Source organism: Barbus barbus (assembly GCF_936440315.1).
Source record: "Barbus barbus genome assembly, chromosome: 17".
NCBI lineage: Eukaryota > Metazoa > Chordata > Actinopteri > Cypriniformes > Cyprinidae > Barbus > Barbus barbus.
The window spans coordinates 11,902,964-11,925,511 of record NC_136745.1 but is presented as its reverse complement, the minus strand read 5'-3'; the positions used below and the strand labels follow the sequence as shown (position 1 = coordinate 11,925,511).

At 37.6% G+C, this 22,548-nt stretch overlaps 1 protein-coding gene across 2 annotated transcripts; it reads left to right on the top strand.

Annotated features, from left to right (window-relative positions):
• The first annotated feature begins 31 nt into the window (after nt 1-31).
• LOC306883455 (uncharacterized protein) lies at nt 32-21,837 on the top strand. 2 transcript variants are annotated; one of them, XM_079438733.1, is made up of 17 exons: nt 32-202; nt 1,663-1,881; nt 3,626-3,822; nt 5,807-5,910; nt 6,174-6,217; nt 6,314-6,578; nt 8,311-8,492; nt 8,569-8,694; nt 8,898-9,026; nt 12,607-12,729; nt 14,592-14,727; nt 15,198-17,584; nt 18,439-18,626; nt 18,855-18,999; nt 19,602-20,445; nt 20,887-21,042; nt 21,131-21,837. In XM_079438733.1, exons 2-16 carry the CDS (start codon nt 1,720-1,722, stop codon nt 21,015-21,017), a joined length of 5,163 nt encoding a protein of 1,720 aa, XP_079294859.1. In that variant the 5' UTR covers nt 32-202; nt 1,663-1,719; the 3' UTR covers nt 21,018-21,042; nt 21,131-21,837. The 2 variants fall into 2 exon arrangements, with proteins under 2 accessions (XP_079294859.1, XP_079294858.1); XM_079438732.1 differs by having other exon boundaries at nt 36-202; nt 21,158-21,837.
• The last annotated feature ends 711 nt before the right edge of the window (nt 21,838-22,548 follow it).

The window sequence follows — 22,548 nt, the reverse complement described above, 5'->3', positions numbered from 1 at the left end:
ACGTCACGGACCCTAGACACGCCCCTCGCCAAATCAAGCTCGGCGCAGGCGGTTCTGTGAGGAGCACTAGATACAGCGACCGCACGCGCTCAGGTTTGACGGTTAAAATTGCCGACAATCTGGAAAAACGTTAAACGACCAGACTCCTCACATATAACAGATATACATATCGGGTCTACTTTATTAACAGCCATCGGTCTCGGTAAGTGGTGCCACATTGTTTTGATTTCGCTGTAACATTAACATTTCGTTTTATCTGACACTATTTTGCTCTGCGTTTGTCTTTCTCGAGAAATATACTATTTTTATTGCACTTCTGAAGGTCTTCAGGTTCCAGTTTGCTCAAAACCCGTCATCAAATCCTACTGTGGCGAAGGTTTAGCTCATGAATATTAAGTATAGTATTCATTCACAAATCTTAATTGATATTCATGAGCCAGGCCTTCGCCATAGTAGGATTCATAAATTCGCTGAGGCTTATTTTTGTAAATATACAGTGGATGCTGACTGTAAACGTAAGGAAAGACTGTTGTTTAACGTGTATAATCATCTCGGTAGCCAAAACGGTTATTAACCCAGCCTGGCGTCAGCTGTATTTGAAAGCATCATCTTTGATGCTTTGTAATGGAAATGAAGGTGCATGGAGAGATCTGACCAGGATGTTAACAGTTTCACAGTTCACAGATTCATAGGCCAGATTTTCCTCATTCCTCTCTTTTGACAATCCAGTTCTCTCTGTCAGTGAATGAGAAGAGAAACTAAAGCAAGAGATTGAGGGTTAATGTAAAATAGAGACTTTCACTATGTGTGTGTGTGTGTGGGTGTGTGGGGGACTGTCTAAACCTTTGCTTTAGTGAAATTATGCAAGTTCCCTTCAAAGAGTAGTTCATCCAAAAATGAAAATGTCTATTTAGCTCATTTGTAGAACAAACATGGACTAATTCAATGTATGTATATAGGTTGTGTGTGTGTTTAAATGAAATATATCCAGTTATAATGAAAGTGAATAAGAACTGGACCCATTAAGCTGTAAAATCACCAATAATATAAAATCAACAAGTATCGTAAAATTGGTGCATACAAGCGTTATAATCCAAATTTTCCGATGTCTTCTGAAAATACTGTTCACAAAACTAACCAAAATAACTCAAAAAATCTTGACATCTGGCTTAGCTCAACTTCGCGTGTTCATTCTGTGAATGAATTGTTCTTTTGAGTCCAATAATTTCATTGAATTTATTGATCTGTTACACAAAAGGCGGTCTGAATGATTCATTCCTGAATCGGACTAATCTGTTTTTTGAGTTTAACTGGCAGTCCCTGTCCTTTGTAATTCCATGGATAAAAACAACCAGCGCAATTGTCAGTATTTCTTTTGTGTTACAAAGAAAATAGCATGCCATACAGGTTTGGATGAGTGAACAATCAGAGAATCTCCTGTTTTCAGTTTAACTTGTGGTGTTTTGGCAGCAAAAGTCCCTTAAGAGTGTTTCCATGAACACTCTGACAAACACTTTTAGTCATTAGTGAATGTTAAAAGTATGTGAACTGATATTTCTGGTCTGAAACAAGTACAGACAGCTGAGAGTGTCTCCCCTGAGGCAGCACACTAGATCCTCGTGAACAACATTTCAAGATCTTTCTATATCTCTTCTGTCTCAGCACTGGAAGATGAGCAGCTGAGCTTTCTGAAGCATCAGTCTGTAAGCACCTGCGGCGATGAGCTGGGCCGGAGACAACTGGACCGTGGGTCTGAAGGGTCACGTCCTACTGAAGGTTCAGCAGCTTCAGGCTCAGAATGAGAAACTGAACAAGGAAAAGCAGCAGAGGCAACTGCAGCTGGACAACTCAGAAGCAGCGCTGCACAAACAGAAGCAGAAAGTGAGTTATGGCGGTTTAATTGAGAGATATGTACGTGAGCATTTTAACCTTGTAAAGCCTGACATATAAAATAATAGTCTGAAAAGCTTTTTTTTTAACGGATCAGTTTATTGAACATTTTTTTGAGCATGGTATTTGATACATTAGCCCTTCATAATTTATAATATATATATATACAGTGAGAATATGGAGCTTGAAAAATAACTGAACAAAAACATGCAATTCAGTTCAGTTGCTGGTATTTTAAGGCCAGAAAGTAAGATGAAATTCTAACGTAAATCAATGATATATTTATAACAGTAATTCTGTATCTCCCACACATTTTTATTAGTGAGATGCTATTTAATTTCTTAGTTGCATGATTAAAGTTCTGTAGTTTTTAGTTTAACTCTTTTTATTGATGCTGATCAGAGAGAAACAAAAAGAAAATAGAAGAAACAGAGATCAAAATTAAATTAGTAAAAAAAAAATCCTTACTCTCCGAGTCAAACACAAAATAGCCTACAAATATGAATGCTAGCACCAAGAACAGAATAAAAATAAAGAAAAAAGTAAATATGAATATATACATAAAATGCAGTAGTTAGAACAATTCTGAGGAAGAATAAAAAGGGGGAAAAGACTTGCACATACATAAACATTTCCAACAATATGTATTTTGTTTTTCTCTGTGCTTTCCATTTGTTAGTAAATCAGGGGAAAGAAACCGTAAAGGCCAGGTATAGAGAAAGGGTTTTTCTTATTTTCTTACTGCTTCCTTTAAGAAGGGTTGCCAAGTAGTGTGAAATATTTCTGTATTGCCAAGTATTGTAAATTTGATCTTTTCTATTTGAATAAGCTGCATCAGGTCGTGCAAAGTAGTTTGGTGAGGAAGGATTTTTCCAGTTCAGTAATATAAGCCTTTTAGCAATTATCAAGCAGAAGGTAAGCGCATTTGATTGTGAGGGTGACAAGAAAACATTTGTGGGGTTGAATCCAAATAATGCTACTAGGGGGCATGGTTCAATATCTGAAATAAAACATTCAGAAATTTACTTAAAAAATTGATGCACACTGAAGAGGTCAATGTTGGGCAAAGCCAAAAAGTATGATAAAGAGTAGCTGGAGCTTGTTGACACCGATCACAAGATGGATCAAAACCAGGGTTGATTTTAGACAATTTGGCTTTTGTCCAATACACTCTATGCAACAAAAAACTCTGTAGTCTCAATGTTGTTTGAGAGATGAACAAATAAACTTTCCTCAAAAGCCTTAATGGATAAAATATTTGCTATTCACATTTAAACATGATTTTTCTAAAAAAAAAAAAAAAGTATAAATAATCAAATAAAGTTGTTTCAGTCCAGTAAGTGTTCATTTTGAAATATTACTGAAAATATAAATTGTATTCTTGTTTACTTTATAAAAATGAACATGAACCACGACTTGAAGGTGCATGTTTTTACAATTATACTAAAATGCCTTTTGCTTGCTAAAAACATATGAACTATCGATCAAACAACTGAAGGCATGTAGTAGATTGTGTGCAACAGATTTCTGAGTTTTTATAATGATAATTTAGAGGCTTTAGCAATTCATGTATCAAATATGATACAGAAGGCTTTTTATAGGGTTAACAGAGGCACTATAGCAATGCAGAAAAGCTGCCTGGAAGGACACCAAATGGAAAGTTGGCCAAGAGTTTCAGCACAGCTGTAGCACAAACTGTGCGGGATGTGTTATGTAGCATCTTCCTCTCTGTCAGTATGAGGAGGTGCGTGTGGAGCTGGCTGCGCTTCAGAGGGAGCTGGGAGGAGTGCGTGAAGCGGAGCAGGTGGAGGTGCGGGCCAGAGAGCGTCTGTCTCACGACCTGCAGGTCAAAACAGGTCAGGTGCACTCTCTAGAGGGACAACTCGAATCTGCCAGAAAGCTGACACAAAACCTCACACAGGAGATCAAACGGTGAGACATGCACATACAAATCATCCTGTCTGTTTACATACCAAACTGAACCAAATCATGTGACAATGATTAGCAGTTGAAATGTCATTTTATTCTTACATTGATCCTTGCATCACTACTGTATTTATTTTTCTATATTCAAGAATGAAGGAATGTTCCAAATTAGGGTTGTGCAAAATTTTTTTAACTAACCTTTTTTTTTTTTTTATCCTGTTCTAACCCCAAATTGTTTTTGGACCCCTCATCAAAGTTCTGTCATCCATTACGCACCCTTATGTTGTTCCAAACCTGTATGCATTTATTCTGCTGAATACAAAAGAAGACATTTTAAAGAATGTGGGTAACAGATTTGGTTTCCATTGACCTCCATGTGCGGACAAAAAAATAAAAAAAAGGGAAACCCACTATCCTAAAGAGAGATCCACCAATCAGAGAAGTTGCTGAATATCGCACGCTCAAATCAGTCACGCACACTCAAATTTAACTGTATTGGGAAGTGGATTATGTGACATCCACGTCCTGCACCTTCATTGGTGCAGTGTATTTGTATAAAATTTAACTCTGCTGAATTGTGTTGCATAGCCAAGGGTCTCCGGTGTTTGGTTTGCCTCATCACCCACTCTCATTAAAAATTAATGACTTTTTGGTTGCTTTGTTGCTACATATCCCTGTCAATATGAATGTCCCTTAAAGAAATACTTGACCCAAAAATGAATATGTGGAGTATTCCTTTAAAGTGGAAGTTTCCTTTATTTATTTTTTTATCAACTTTCTGGTTATTGTTGTTTTGAAAAGACATAACATTTAAATACATTTGTTATTTAAGCCTAATACTGTGTTTTTAGCAGTTAAAGAGATTAAAAATTTGTCACTTACTCACCCTTATGTCCTTCCTAACCTGTATGAGTTTCTTTCTTATGTTGAACATAAAAGATATTTTGAAGAATGCTGGTAATCAATTTGATGGTGCCCATTGACTTCCGTAGTATTTTTTCCCCCTATTATGGAAGTCAATTGGGACCAGGAGCTGTTTGGTTCATCAAAATTCTTCAAAATAACATCTTTTGTGTTCAACATAAGAAAGAAAGTTTAGAATGACATGAGGGTGAGTAAATGATGAGAGAATTTTAATTTTTGGGTGAACTATTCCTTTAAAACCTTAACAAAAACAAGCAACAAAAAATTATTTAATTGTAATGAAGCTGAAATACTTTTTTTTTGATGAAAACATAAAAAAAGTTACAAAAAAAAAAAAAAAAACAGAAATATTAAAATTAGCGTCAAAAATAATTTTTTGTTTATATAATACATGTGTGAGTACTGTGTAAATTTATGTATATATACAGACACACATACAGCATAATATTTTGAAAATATTTACATGCGTTTACATGTATATAATTTATATGAATATAAATATATCATATATAAATATATTTAATATATAAACTTAACATATTTTTCTTAAATATGCATGTGTGTGTATTTATATCTGCATAATAAATATACACAGTACACACATACACATTTGTAAACAAAAACGTTTATTTTGCATGCCATTAGTCTCGATTAATCATTTGACAGCACTAATTTGAATATATTTGAAATAATTAAATAAAAAATAGAAATGTTGTCTTAAACTAAATTAAATAAAATGTTTAATTTGAAGTACTAAAAAAAAAAGAAAAAAAAAAAAATCTCATGAAGATGACAAAAGCACATCACAGAGTTGCTTAACTGAAAATGAAAATAAAAAGAAAAGCTAATTCAAAATATTTAATGCTATGCACCTAAAACCAAAATAACCCTGGTGTAGCAGTCATTATGGGACAGGCCTAAGGTGCTGTAGTGATTTCTGTACTGCTAGTAGGTAGTAGCACCAAACTGAATTTAAATGAGTTTTTCAGAAACCTTTTTGCCCCATTACTCTGTTTTCTATATCATCCTATAACAAGCACCGTCTCCATTCTTTCTCTGCCTATAGGCTTGAGGCGGAGCTGGAAAAGCTGCAGAAGGGAAATGGCTCTGGGGAGTCCATGTTGTTTTCCACACCTTGTTGGAACACGAGCTCTCCCTGGGACAACAACGGTAGCACCCCTCACGCTCAATGCATTTGTTTTTCACTTTTCTGTCTCTGGCTCTACTTCAAAGATTGCAAAATGTATCCCCTGATTAAGTAGGGGAAGGAGTGTTTTATTTTTCTGAAGGTCCCTAAGGACTGGTTTCGTGGTACAATGTGTGATGGCATTGTTTCTCTCTGATTTTAACTTTGTATGCTTTTGTGCATGTGGGATGCATCTAGAAAGATCTATTCGTCTTTATTCTTTTGCTGTTGTTTTCCAACTCTGCAGGTGGTTTCAGAGCAGAGAGTGAAACCAAAACACAGCATGCCAGAGTAAGTCATTTATACTTTTAAGAGCAACCTCTTAATAAGAAATGTCATTTATGAATATACTTCCTGACTCATTTTGCTGTGTTCTGTCTGTTGTAGCAGCAGCTGCAGTTTGGAGACGTCCCCAAGCCCTCAGTGGGAGGGGCTTCCTCCCCATTTCCACAGCAACCTCATAAATCCCCACCCCTTCGGCGCAACATCTGCCAATCGAAACCGTCCACACCCTCCTCTTTGTTTCCATGGGAACATGAGGATTTGTGGTCCACTCCCAAAGGACGACCAGCTTCCTCGGTTTCATCCAGTGATGTCATAATCAAGAACAGTGACTCAGGGATGGAGGAAGCCTTGAGGAATGAGATAGATGGTAAACTTCTCCACACACTATTGTGGTTTCAGAAGTTTTGCGCCAAAAAGCTGAATTTAAATCAGTAAAATGAAACGAGGAATCTTTTTGCAACCAACCCAGATAATGCTCTTTATTTTTTAAATACTGAACTGCAGATTGAGTTACATCTTTCTTCGTGGATTGTTTGAATCCAGGACATTTAGTTGTCTGCTCTGTAATAATCATAAATAAATGCAGTCCAAAGTCGCTGTTTACAATGTGTTGGCATGGCAGCCAATGAGATCAACCTCGTCAGTGGCATGAGCAGATTTGTGTAGTATTTGCATGTTTAAGGAGGTAGGAGATTTTTACAGCAGTCGTAGCTTCAGACTGGAAATAAATTGGTTGCGTACCTACGTTTGCCATAAGAATGTGTCTGTTTAAGGTTAAGGTAGTTTAACGATATAAAGTGTAGTTTTATTTATTTTGTGCAGCTTTGTTTGCCCATTAACCAAATGGGAGTATCATGTTTATTCATTGAATGTCAGGTGGATTTACAAAAGCATCCTGATTATTAGTGAGTGAAGTAGTCAGGTTTCCAATTATATCCTAGTACACAAGGGGCAAAAGTAACCCATCTACAGATGCATTATTCGATCAAATTATCCGATCATTTTATGAAATATTATTGCAATATATTCAATGTAGAAAACGGTTGTGCTGCTTAACATTTTGATTTTTTCTTTGATGATTAGAAATTAAAAAAGAGCAGCATTTATTTCTGTTTACTGTTACTTTTAAATGTAATGCATCTTTGCTTAAAAAAATATTAATTTCTTATAAAAAAAAAAACTAATTGGTGTAAATGCTAATATTAGCCGATTTGTGGTACTGAGCTTTTTTGCAGTGTAAAATGAATAAAATGAGAAGTGGGAATTGTGTACACTGACACATGCTGGTCTTATCTGTTGCCAGAATGGGACACGTTTGTGAGGTGGTTTAGTGAGAGAGAGAGTGGGTGTGTGTATGTTGAGCAAGAGCGTATTATGTGTGTGGTATGAATGTTCTCCATTGTCTTGTCTCTTTGTGTTGGTGAGTCATCAGTGAGGTCATCAGGGTTGGTCATCTCCACAGACAGCTGACACTGACAGCTCTCTGCAGCTCTACAACACACTATCACTGATTCTTCTCAATAAACACTTTCCTTCCAATGGCCTCTGGATCCAGAATGTAAACTTTTCTGGAATGTAAATTCCTCAAGAGAGGCTGTAATAATCTGTCGCTGTGGCAAGTGGTTCAGAAGGGTTTTAAAGGGGTCGTATCCAACACTTTTGAAACATTTCATTTCTTAAATATTCTAAGTTAGCTAAGGTTTTCACTGAGAGTTATGGTTTACCAGACTATTTCATGCATCTCTTTGACCCTTAGAATTAAACAGGCTTGTTTTTGCTACAATGGTAGCAAAATGACCAAAAGAACAAGATGCTAAATTATATTTGAAATATATTTAAATGAAGACAATTCAAAACCATTTTTAGGGAATATATTAACCCAAAAACTTTAGGATCTTTAAGAATTTTTTGTCATTGTAAGGAATGAGAATTTGAGGGGAAATAAATGCTGAATTGTCCTGAAAATAATGTGATTTTTATTTTATTTTATATATATTACCGTTTAAATTCTAAAAACACCAAACACATATTTCAGACTAGCCAAAAATATCAGTCAGAATGATAACATAAATAATTTAGTGACTGTCTGTCTCTCTCAGAGCTGCGTGTGCGTGTATCAGATCTCCAGCGTGAGGCACAGCTGGAGTCTGAGCGCTTGAGGGACATGGAGTCTCGCCTGGCTCAGGCTAACAGAGAGATCAGCACCAAAGAACAGAGCCTGACGCGCACGCAAGACCAGCTGACCCGTGCACAGACCCGCATCACACAAGAGACTGACCGGGTAATTTATTAATAATTTATTTTTGTTAAAAATCACTGTCTATACTGAGTATTAAATGTTTATAATGTGTCTGTAGGCCCAAGCTTCTGAGCAGAAAGTGAAGCACCTTCAGGAGGAACTGAAGTGTCAAAGGCAGAATGCTGAAACCAGCCGCTGCAATGCAGAGCAGCGCAGGAAAGACATGGAGAGAGATCATCAGAGGGTGAGACGGAGAACACGGACACGCTTGTGATTCATTGTTTCCTGCACTGCCCTGCTGCTAAATACACAGCCTCATCGCTCTTTTATTTTTAGCTATGAGTTGTAAGGTTTCTGTCTTAGAGTTGATTTTGTTTGCTCTTTTCACAATGTATGATTTTTCAGTGCTTTAAAGTCCCACAGTGACTGGAGATTTGTGTTGTGTAGGAGCTGTTGGAGCTGCAGAGAGAAAGACAGGCTCTGGAAAGACAACATCAGCAGGAGAGCAACAGACTCAACCAGGAGATCCAGCAGGCCAGAACACTTCACAACACGCTGCAGGCTCAGTACGACAAGGTACCATGGCTGAGGAGTAACTAGATGTAGCGACCCTGCTGAATTGACTAGAATAGTGTAGGTCAGGGGTGCCCACACTTTTTCGTGTGGGGATCTACTTTTCAAATGAGAAACTCACAGAGATCTACCAAGTGAAAATTAAATAAATAATAAAATACATTAAAAAAATCCCTTGTTGGGATGTATTTTTATATTGCATTCATTTATTTTTTTTATAATAATAAAAAATAATAATAATGTTCAATTCTTAGTACCCACGTAGAACTGTGCCTGCATTTACAAAGCAGTGGTTCTCAACCTTTTTTACTCCAAGACCCCTTCCTCTCCAAATCAGTACTGCAAGCCCAAACGTTTCTTTTCACTAAAACCTTTGTATTTGTTATTACTTTTCAATTACATGCATTTTTTTTTAAACAAAACAAATTCAAAATAGATTTAAACATTCCATGTTCTTTTTTGCAAACATACTATAATACATACTATGAGCACGAGTCAACCTGCCATACCAAACAATACCACAGGGAGATGCCAAAGGACTGCGTCTAAACTACGGTCCATATAGATCCATTCAGAATCATTAAACACACCAAAATACTAAAGAAAAATGAAACCATTCTGAACTCGACGCCACAGTAAATAGTTCCTGTCAGAACGCTGTATGGACTGTCTGATGCCCATATGTACATAAACACCACTGATCCTTGCAAACTTCTCCAAAAAACACGAGAATCCATTATAAAACACTTGCTGTATTCAACTACGAGAATATACTGAGCTGTGTTCAAGCAGAAATATGATGTTATAGTGATCAGTGTGCCGAGAGCGCACATACACGGTTCGTTTGCGCATCATTATAACTTACACAATGTCACTGTAATCATCTTTACCTTGATTACAATCGTTGTCCATCAAAACTTTAGGCTACTAGTGTGACACTGGCTTCTTTTATCCAGCTGAGAGCTGTAGTTTGCATATCATATGCTCATACAGCGGTTTTGAGCTGCCGTTCAGTATGTATTTCACACAGCGCGATGAGAAACTGGTTTGCTGCTCCGAAATACAGAATATCACAGAATACATAGAGAGGTGGTGCTGTTTTTTTATTTCTATATATTTTTTTTTTACATTATTTAACATATTAGTCATAACATTAGTGAATATATTATTTTAGTTTTAAGTTCTCTCGCGCCCCACCGGTTGAGAACCACTGACCTAAAGCGCGATCTACCAGCATTGCCTTCGTGATCGACTGGCAGATCACGATCGACCTATTGGGCACCCCTGGTGTAGGCGTTGCTCAGCCTTTATATAAATAGTGTAGCTTTGTAGTAAATGTAAGTTATTTAGAAGTTATGCTATTGCTATTACTTTGTGTTCCACTTTAAAAATTCCACTTTAAAGAGGGGGTCCGACACATAGCTAGGCAAGCCTTGATCTAGTAGGAAACCCCTACAAAACCAGAGCAAAGTCCTAACAACAATGTAGGTCCACCTTTTAACACCCTAGGTAGTGCTTTAGCAATCACCCTGTGAATACCCTTGTGTAAGAAAAATATCCATATTTAAAACTTTATAAACCGTAATCTCTAGCCTCTGATAACTGTTGTTGCGCATTCATGAGAGAGTGGCGTTCCAATGGATGACGTAGGATATAGTCGTAGCAAGCTGTATTATTGAAATCTTTGCACAGGTTGAAACACTGATCTTTCAAGAAGTCTTCTGATGTTCATTCATATTTATTTCATGCTGTAATCAGTAGTAAAGAAAAACGGTTCATGTGTGCCCCATACAAAATGTATTGTTCGCGTTTTGTAATCAAATTTACAGGCTTAGAAATCTGAGACGGTGTTTCCCATACATTGATTTATTTGTGGTGGCCTGCCACAATATCAAAACTGACTGCCACCAATAGATTTTCCAAAAGGCTTTGACTTTGTTGAATAAACATGAGCACTTTACGTTTCAAAATCAAAACGCAGCACGGGTGTTTTTATAACACTGTATATTTGAAGGAAAACTACTGTTTTCAGAATATTTTTAACATTTTCCTCTTGCATGTAATGCCTGATAAAGCAGCATTTGTGAGCGGAGCGCTGCTTTGTGGTCAGCCTTTACTGGGGGAAACCTCTATTTCTCTCCATAAGATCAATAAAAATGTTGTACTAGTTTAAATTAGTTGCGTGTATCTTTTAACCCCCCTCATCCAAGCACCAATATTATTGAGTTTTTTAGTATTCTGTTGTTACATCTCTTTCATTTTTTTTGACTGTTAAATAACAGTCCCATTCTTGATTAGAAAAATCTGACTTTGCGTGTACAGAACGTGTACTATGCTGATTATGAAATTAATGTCACATGCCATGTATGCATACCCTAGTGTATGCAATATACTTTGGGCTCTAGAAACCACATAGCAGTGCTCCGGTAACCAATTAGAACACATAGGGCAATGTAATGATGAATGTTTAGACAAGCACCACTCGTCTCTACTCGCTTCTCCTATTTCCTTAAATAGCTTTGGTTCAGTCAGCTATTTTTGTAATTTGGAGAAACTAGATGTTTCCAGAGATCTAACCTCTACTCTAAATTAAACTGTAGCTTCTGTTCTTTTCCTCTGTCTCTCTTTATTCTCTCTGGATCTCGTTTTTTGTCTCATTGGAGCTCCAGTATGGGTGTCTGCTGGTCGATGCACTAATGTCACCCCTCTCGCTCTCTTTCTCTCATTCTCCCACTGCTCATGTTTTCTCACACAGTTCTATTCCTTTTTTCTCTTTCTGTTTTTCCTCCTCAGAGGACACTAGAGCGAAGGTCAGTGTTGTAATCTCAGTGTGATGTATGTTTGAAACTCATAGCAAGTTTTTTTTAGAAATGCCTTATATTCTCCAGAGACTTGAGTACAGGCAGAAGATATGGAGATGACCCAGGGTTTGTGTGTGTGTGTGTATGTTTGTAGTGAAATATCACTCTCGACCCATACAGTTCACTCATATTTCACCAATATAAAACAAGTCTTGTTTGAGCCCTGTTTTGTAACTTCTGTAGAATTAATCATTCTGTTATATTGCTGATAAGATACTGTGTGTTAAAATAAGAGACATGTGATGCAAGCATGTCTGTAAATACTCAGATCAGTAATGGTATTTCTGTGCTGATGGGACACAAAACTAATACTATGACCTGAATTGAGGTCATGGAATGTGCTGTTTTGAAATTCTGAAAGTTACTATTTGTATAGAGAGAAATAAAAACAAAGTGAGCATAAACATTTCAAATGTGTGCTTTGCATGAATGTCAAATTTACATGAATAAGCCTTTGGATTCAGTTCTTTAAATGTTGCATGGTTTGTACATCATCTCGTTAAACTGCAAGACACGTGAAAGGGACATTTTGCATTTTACATTCCATAAATAAATCTCATCATTTGTTTGACATGGTTCCGATAACATTGGTTTATGTGGCATCCTGCATGAAAATGAGTGACACGTACTTAGTCTGCCACAAACACGGCATGATGAAGATCCGTTCTCATTCTCTTGGCACACACACTAATCCTTCTGCTGACTGTTTGTCTTTCTCTCAGGTGTGTTTGCAGAAGCAGAGTTTGGAGAGAGATCTAGAGGATGTGAGAGGAAAATTGAAGAACACGGAGTCTGACCTGAAAGAGAGTCAGAAGAGAGAGACGCAGACTGAGGCCAAACTCATGGTACAACAACATGCATATCACACTGACCTGACAGAGGCAGAGTCAACACGTCAGCAGGTTTAGTTGTACTACCATTCAGAAGTTTGGAGTCAGTGAGATTTAAAAAAAAAAAAAGAAATTAGTACATGTATTCAGCAAGGATGCATTTATTTGATTCCTTGTCTCATTTGTCATAAAGACATTTATGTTACAAAAAGCTTCTGTTTTTAAACAGATGCAGTTCTTTTGAACCTGTTCAGTGAATCCTGAAAAAATGAATCTGGTTTCAAGAAAAATATTAATCAACAAAACGATTTAGAATGATTTTTATATATAAAAAAATAAATCTTTATAATATTTCACAAACTTACTGTGTTTTTAATGATGTAAATGCAGCCTTGGTGATCATAAAATATTTAATTTGAAAAAATCTGACTTTTTACTGTGAAATATAAAAACATTTAATTTCTTTATGAACAGTTTTTCTTTCTGAGAAGGTCAAAGGAGATATTTGGATTTGGTTAACTTTGGTTATTTTGTGTGCTTAGAAATTGTGATATTGTTTCTAAGTTAGAACTTAGAAATTGTGTGCTTGATCATTTTTAAGGTCAAGTAAATAGATTAGTTTAATTCATTAAGAATGACGGGACAGAGATGCACTGACTTTTCACCAATCTGACACTTTATTTAATCAATCTATACCTTGCCATTTATTTTTTTCACATTCATCAAAATATAATACAAGTGTGTTAGGTTATCTCAAAAAGAGAGACAAGAAATGCTGTTCAATAACAACAACACAAAGTCCAGTTTGAGTCACCCGTCACAACGTTTGGTAGATAAGGCAGGGCTGTCTTCAGTTATGACAGGGTGGGATTTATTTTTTATTTTTTTGCTAATTCCTCACCCTGTCATAAAACGACAAAAAAGAGAGACAAAGTATGACTAGACACAGCATTCACACTGATGTTTAAATGGAGTCATTTTGAATACTAAATTAGTAGTAATATACAGGTTTTGGTATTATTACAATACATAAATAGCTTCTTTATTTCCTCTTTGGGAATGTCCCCAAAAGTAAATTACAAAATTGAAAACAGTTGTACTGATTAATATTTTTTGGTGGAAGTGGAAACCATGATAATGTTTTTCAGTATTAGTTGATGTACAATCATTTATGAATAGCATTTATGTGACACAAAAATCTTTGTAATGTATTTTTTTTTACTGTTGCTTTTGATTAATGTGTCCTTGCTGACTAATTTCTTCAAAAAAAAATCTTACTGGCCCCAGACATTTGAACTGTAGTGCATAGCTAGATCAGAAACGCACATACAGTACTGATCAGAGAGACCCAGTCAAAGTGCACACACACACAGACAGGCAGATAGACAGACAGGCAGATAGACAGACGAAGCTCCCAGTGCAACAATGCCGTTACTGACTCAGCAGAATACAGTCTCAGATATAGCACCATTATCTCCTTATGACTTCTGTTTCACGCTCAGGCTTGGGTTTAAGCGCTTTATTTTTAGACAGTATGTGTACAATATGAGTCATGTATTATAATCACCTAAAGCTTTTATTATGTTTAATATACATATGCAGATCAGGATTGTAGTTGGATAACCTCATTGTCCGTTTGAATGCTTTCATTTTGTGTATTTAGGTGTGTCTTTTTCCAGCATGCCTCTCCCTAAACACTTTGAGGATTATGGTTGCTTTACTGTTCACTATTAAAATTCTTTTTGTATAATATCTGTTTATACAACACAGTTGTATAATGTAGTTTTATGGCTGTCTCATGTCTTTTAATCATTAATCTCATTTGACAAGACTGTTGTGCTTTGTGCAATATGTGCACTTCTCATCTTGTCCTGTAGGAGGCGCTGAGGGATTGTGAGAGTCTCACCGTGTCTCTGGGGCAGATGAAGAAACAGGAGAAAGCTCTACAGGAAGAAGTAAAGCGTTTGACTGAAGAGCTTGCTGAGGCCCTCAGGCTCATTAAAGAACTGCAGGGTGAGTCTGGAAGGAATCTGGTCCACACAGAGAACTGCGCTTGTGTGTTTTGGCGTTACACACATCTTTGTTTGTCTCCCTCTTCTGACAAAACACCTTCAAAAATCACTGTACATTACAAAAAGTCTGTGATGGGTTAGACAAGCCAGCCAAAGCAATGGACCCCCAAATCCTCCCAACCTTTATTATTTACATTTATGGTTTATAAGACCATACATTTTAGAAACCTGAATAAAATAATGTGTTATTAGTTTAATACATTATTACTGCTGTTCTTGAGTGTCATAATATTGAACTATTACTCAACTATGACTTGAAGTAACAAATGCCAGAGCTTTTAATAATATAAATATTAAATGATCATTTATATCACATAAAATGTATATAAAACTTTTTTTTGTCAAATAATTGCCTATATTTACCATATTATTTGCTCATTTTTATTTTCTTGATTCTTTGTTTTTCTGTAGCTCAACTGGCTGCTCCTCCTCCAGCTGTGGCCTCTCCTCACTTCAGCTCTGCAGGAGACCACTTGTCTCCCTCCGTTTCCCTCTATCATGACCGCTCTCCTCCCTGCAACAACTCCTCTCAGAAAAAGAAAGCCCCTAAAACAGGGCGAACAAGAGAAGAGGAGAGAATGAAGTACCCCTCTGGCAGAGAGCCAGGAGAGGGCATCGACTCAGAGCACATTGGAAAATCTGAGTCTGAGGAATCACACAAATTTAAAGGAAGAGGAATCCAAACACATCCAAGTGACTCTCTGAGACCGAGTGAGACTGATGTAGAGACCTCAGTGACAGAACAAGACACGGGTATTGAAGATGTGGACACAGACTCGTTCATGTGTGAGTCAACCAGCGGCACAAGGCCTAAAAGTGAATCGGCCATCTCTTGTAGCCTACAGATAGATGACTCATCAGGCAAAACAGAAAAACTCGACTCTGCTCCTCTAAAAGATCTGAAGAAGGAGAACGCAGAACTTCGTGATGAACTTAGAGATGTGAAATATGAGCTTCAGAAGCGACTTGAAGACCTCGAAACCCAGAGAAGAGCTGAAACCGAGGCTAGGACCAAACTGAAACAGTTGAGCCGGAAACACTCGACACAGACAGAGCAGCAACGTGCTAAAGCTCTTGAGCTCAAAGACAGCATGACAAAACTGGAAGCCCAGCTGGAGCAAGAGAAGAAAGCGAGCACAAAACTGAGAGAAACTCTTGATGCACTACAACAAGAAACTGAGAAGAAGCTAAAAGATATAGAAAGAGACCAGGAAGAAGGTACCCAGCTGAAGAACGTCTTGGCTGAGATGGAGGAAAAGGAGACTTGCATGGAGGAAGAAATGGCAAAAATGAAAAAGGACTTGCAAGACCTTCAGCTCAAGCTTTCACAGGAACGGGAGGAAAGAGAGAGAGAGAGAGAAGAGGAAGGGAAACGGATCAGAAAAGAGGATTTGGAAGGACTAAAGATTGCACAGCTTCAAGAAGAGCTGGACAATCTTCGAAAATCTAGGAGTTTGGAAGAGAAGATATCAAAAGACAATCTTCCCCTCACATATTTACAACTTGAACACAATCCAAACACCAATAAGAATCTTGCTGTTATAGAAAACAAAAACTTGGTTCCTTCTCCTGACAATCAAGAGTCCATCTGTGATTCTGTGAACCTTCAGAACACAATGGTCTGCAAAGAAACCAGAACAATGGAGCTGATTATGGATCTTGGAGCACAAACTAAACCAACAGAGGACAAGACCTCTGCTGTAGAGATAGGCAGGACTCAAGCATTGAGCAAAGATGCCTCAGATTTGGACAGCACTACCGTTTTAGTTTTAGAGCTGGAGCGCCTGAGGGCAGCGCGAGACCGAGAGTCAGATAAGGCCAAACTAGCTCAAAGAAAGCTGGATGAACTACAGAAGCAAGTGACCGCTCAGACCAAGAACCTTACCCAAGCTTTTGAAAGCCAGAGCAAGCATATTGAGAACCTGCTTAAAGAGTTGCACGATAAAGAGTGTGCCCTCAAGAAGCAAAGCAAGGAATTGCAAAAATGTCAAGAGAAAATCTGTCTTCTTGAAGACGAAAAACACACTAGGATGACCATTGCCCCCAATGAAGTCTCTACGCTTCCTGAACTGTCTTCAGAAATCTCAAGAGAACTAAGCTGTGATTCGGTCTTCAGCAATACAAGCATAAGCGACCATGAAATGTTTAGTGATGATACACAACCGGTTCTGAAGGAAAAGGTCTCACGGCCTACTGTACAGCTTCCTGTTTGTCAAAACATTGACCAAACCAACACTAGTAAGATATCTGATAAGCTACAGGTGACTGAAGCTTCCAAGTCACATGAATTATGTCTCACTTCAGATGTACATTGTGGAAATGCTCTGAATTCTAGTGCTGATTCAGAAGCCCCCAGACTTTCGGAGTTAACTAATGAGAACACAAGTTCTGTATTGCAAAATGAACAGTTGGATGTTCTTAACTTCCAAAACCACGTTCCAGAACCTTCCACAGGTGATATCAAAGAGCTAGAACGAGTAACAAAGGAATTACAGGATTCTCAGCTTGTGTTGAAGGCTCAGAATTCAGAACTTGCTCTACAAGGAGATGTGATAAAGGAAGAGCTTCTGAGTGTTAAACAAGAGAATGAAGAGTTGAAATTGAAACTGAAACACTTGGGTGAAGACACTTGTGCTAAACAAGATGGTGCCTTACTTTTAGTGAACACTGAAAATGAAGAATTGTCAAGCACAAAGGAAGGGTTAGTACAAGTACAAAGTGGCTCTCCATTAGGACAGGAGGAGCTGATTGTTCTTCATGCAAACTCCAAAGCAGAGGTTCAGTCTCTTCAGGAGCAGGTATGTTTTATTAAAATGGAAATGTTTTGTTGGCATGAATGGGAAATACACCCTATCAGTTTTCTAAGTGCATTAATGATGTTATTGTGAACATACATGTTTAATATTGTTTTTTATTTTTGATCTCAATCTTGAGACAGGATTCTCTCTTACATGACAAAACCTCTCCGGTTTTGTTTAAACCCTGCCCCTTTTTTAATATTAATTGCAAGTTCACATTCCGATATACTTTCATCCTGTCAACAACCAATGGATAGAACCAAGTCCCACCCCTAATTTTTCTATTTCAATAATCCGTTTCACTCGGATTTACATGTCAATATGGAGGAAAAGTTATGTCACTGTAGGGGTGGGTGATATATCGCACGCGATTGCCATGCGCATCGCGTCAGTAAAGCTAGTTCCGTGATTAGCGGTAAATCTCCATCAATTGGTTTCAGATGGAGCGGCATTTAATACACAGAGCCGTAGGTCACTGACAAGCTACATCGCGTTCATTATCGAAGGCGATTCATCTGCGATGATGAATACGATATTGCGTATGCTGTCAGTGATCTACGGTGAAATCACACGACTGTATATTAAACTAAAAGTATGTTCTGATTGGTTTTGATTTTGATACTTCATACAGCATTTTCATTTTCAATGAGCGCAGAAACATGACTTGATGAATAGCAGATGAAATACTGTGATATCACAGCATGTCATTGTCCAGTAATGCTCCACTACTGTTATTGCACATTAAAACAAACCCTTAACCCTAAGTGTTAATCCTAAGATTACCTAATTGGGAAAACTCCTTTTATATCATGTTCATTTTGTTATTTTTGATTCATATTCTCTGTGTCCTCCAGATCCAGGCATTACAAGAGCAAATCCAGCACCTCTCTGAGCAGAACAGGACACAAGCTGAAGAACTAGAACTCTGGAAGCTCTTAGAAGAAACCGTGGGAAACAACTCACCCTCCATCGTGCTAAAAGAGTTCGAGCTGTACCTCCCCTGCAGTACTAGAAAGCTGCACACGCAGTCCCAAATGACAAGGTAACATCCTTTGACTGGCATTTGTTGAAGATAAATATGCGATAAGCTACATAGTAATGTAAACAGCGTTTGTTCATAATAATTTTAAAGGCAGTGTGAGGTACTTAACGTGAATTATGGGTATGTTGGTCCTGAGATGGGGAAGGTAAACACAGGTTCAGTGAATGAGCGATGTTTATATAGGACCCTTAACGCAAGACCCTTCAGTCTGTGCTCTGTCTGCTGTAGAACCAAGATGCACCAGTGCACTGTCAAAGATGTGACAAATCGATCCGGATTAGCCGACACAAATGACCAGACCAACTTGGGGGTGCATGTGTCACCTGAAACTCAAATGACATGCAATGTGAGAGGATCTCAAGGACCTGATAAGGTAAATAACATTTCATAATGCATGTCATTATTTACATATGGAAAAACGTTGAACTATTGAACTGTTGAAAGTGTGGAACTGTACTTTTAAAGAATAGTTTTCCACGAATGAAATTTGGGGTCTTTCACTTTCCCTCATTTCACTGCAAACCTGTTTAATTTTTATTTTTTATTATGGGTTGCCTTTTTTATACAATGAGTGTGATTGGGGAAAGTGACAACAAAAGTGCATTAACTCATTAATTTTTATTGTATGGAAAATGACTGCATGAACATTCTGCTGAAAATCATTTTTGAATATAGACTGAATAAAGATATAGTCTAGGGCTGTATGATTAATCAAACTAAAACCATAAGAGCTCTCTGTGGATTTCAGACAAAAAATATAAGATTGATGGTTTAACATTTGTAAATTGAGAAATTAAGCCATAAATATTAGTACTGATGTCACAATATTATGAAATGAAATTAAAATCCCCCCAAATTGTGCAGCCCTAATATAGTAATAAGCGTTTGAAATTTGGTAAATGACAGACCTTTCTATTTGTCTGCAATAAAATGCGATTCAGATGATCACAGACCTATTCATTTAATTCTTTTCAGGATCTTATGTCTGGAAATGAGAATGTAATGATCAAAGAACATGCTCAACACAAATGTGAAAGCAGCTCTGTTAACAACAAAAGTCCTCCTGTCTGTGTCTCAGATATGAGTAGTAACACTAAAGACAAGCTGTCAGCTCCACAGACCAAGCCAACAGATTACAGTAATTCAGATTCTCAGACAGTTGCCTCAGTGTCTCCTGAGGATCAGACCGAAGCAGAAGATGCTAGTGTGAACAGCCAAGAATATGCCTTAATCAGTGTTTCCATCTCAACCAAATATCAGACCGAGGTAATCAACTCAAATCCAATCACAGAGTCCTACGGGACTGCAGACTTCCAGAATTCTGGTGTGTTATGCCCTGAGCATAATGAGATTGAAACTATGGAAACTGTTGATTCGGATAAACACGGACATTGTCATGGAAAAACAACAGATAAACAGAACAAACATGTGGAAAAGCCAATCAAGCATGAATCTGCTCCATGTAAAATGGTAGAGGTCAGCAAGGTCAGAACAGAGGTGAAGAGTGTATCCACTCAGACAGAGGAGAGCCAAGATCTGATTTTGGGGGACAAACAGCCACCCGTCCACGCCTGCACCCAAACAGATGGAGAACGGCTGGTGATGGTGGAAGATAAAGGCGATAAAGAGCCTGCAGCCTCGCCGCCCCTCTCTCTGACCCCACAGGCTTTTACAAACCAACTGCTGTTATCCAGCGTGTTCCCCAGGAATGACCCAGGTCACCTCGCTGAACGCATCCGGCAAAACCGCAACCGCATGTCTGTCGCTTACGACGAGACAGAATATGAACCGTATGGCCTGCCAGAGGTTGTCATGAAAGGTTAGTTCCTATATTAAAAACCAAACATTCTTCAAAATGAAAACTTGTTACAAATGTACTCCCCTTCAGGCCATCCGAGATGAGTTTGTTCAGAACAGAAGAGATTTGGAGAAATTTAGCATTAAATTTAGCTGGAAACAACAGTTTGAAGTTAAAAATTTAAGTGAAGTTAAAAATAAACAGCTTTTTACTTCAAGACGTTAATTGATGGACTAGTCGTGTGGATTATTGTGATGTTTTTATCAGCTGTTTGGACTCTCATTCTGACGGCACCCATTCACTGCAGAGGATCCATTGGTGATAAAGTGTAATGCTAAATTTCCCCAAATCTGTTCAGATGAAGAAACAAACTCCTCTCATCTTGGATGGCCTGCCGGCGAGTAAATTTTCAGCCAATTTGTTTTTTTTTATGGGAGAACTGTTCTTTTTTATCTTTTGAAGGATTTGCTGACATTCCCAGCGGGCCGGCTTGTCCATACGTCCTGCGTAGGGGGCTTCTGGGAACTGATGCAATGCCCCTCCCACGCAGAGAAGCCACGCCCCAGGAGGAAGATGATGACATCGAGCCATAGTACTCACACACACCTGATACCTCCCGTAGGTTTTTAACTCTGCATGCTTTGCAAAACGTTTGTAATGTGTCAAGTCATTTTCACTAGTTATTCTAATATAACTCCCATTTCAGAGCAGCATCATCTGTGTATGTTCTTAGGTCTCCATGCTGAAGGAATTTCACTCTTTAATCATAATGTACAAGTCAACGGTTTCTTCTGCTCATTACGATACTCGACAGGATCTGAGCGCTGCCTGTGTCATGTGATGTAGAATTTAAAGACATTTGAAGTTTTTTTTTTTTTCCTGATCTCGTCTGCTGAAAGGCAATGCCTTATTGTGCATATTGATGTCGTATAGTTTTGAGTGTTGGAGCTGTTTATAAATTAGCTCTGAAATACCGATGTAATTTATTTTCGTTTACGTAGAGGAGGTGTTAGCCCCTGTTTTATGAGACTTGAATTTTGTGAATAGCCTTATTTATTGACAGACACGTCTTGAAGAATTGCCTTTGTGCACTACTGTGAGGGAGAGTGTGTGTGTGTGTGTGTGTGTGGTATGACTCAGATCAACCTGAGCCTGTTTCCGATCCTTGTATGGCAATTCACTGTCAGGCTGTTTCTTTCTCTCTCTGTCATCTAACAGCTTTATAATGCACAGTGGAGTATTTATATCATTGTCCGTTTGTAATGAAGCATCTGAGAAGCTTGGATACGTTTTTGATCCACTGTCATCTGTGCATTTGGGAACATTTGCTTGAATGTGTTTCTTCTAAATGTCAAATGGTTTGTAGGATTTTCAGTTTGGAATGTTTACATTTATTAAACATAAATGAAATCCAAATGTTCTTGTGTTGTTGTTTGTTAGTTTTTTGTGTGTTTTTTTTTTTTAGCACTATAGTAACCTGTACCAACTAAATTTGGAGTTTATTTCATAACGATTTGAAGATATTTCATTTTAATTGGTCAATTGCAGCATTGTGTTAAATGTTTTTTTTATATATAATAATGGATAACTATAATTTAGTGTATAATTTCCTACAGAGCTGTTTCGTTTGTCTCGTATACACACATTTAAATCATTTTAACTCGTATCAATATTTCATGTCCTTTTATTGATTTAAGTAGACATGCAATACAGTCAGCCAGTCATTATTGCAAATTACACTCAAATCAAGTCGGCTTTGCTTTACCGTTCATTATTTTCCATTACATAGTGCTCACATCGAAATGTCATTTTATTCTTTTGTGATTTTTGAATTTCTTTTTAAAAATGTATTTGTGGATCTTTCTTTAATTTCCATTTTGTGAATTTGAAGCTCAGTTTACACCTTACGTTTGTGACATTACGTCATATTTTTCATCAAATTTGTTAGATTCATGAGCAGCAGATCCCTGCAGCCTTAAAAACAAAGTGGATCCAGCACTTAGTGAAGTGTAAGCAAATGTTATCCAAACCTCGAATACAGTCATTTAAAGAGTAATGTACAACACTTCGGCTCTCTGTATTTTTAAAGACTCTTTTTGTGTCTTTAGGTTGAACAGGCTGTTC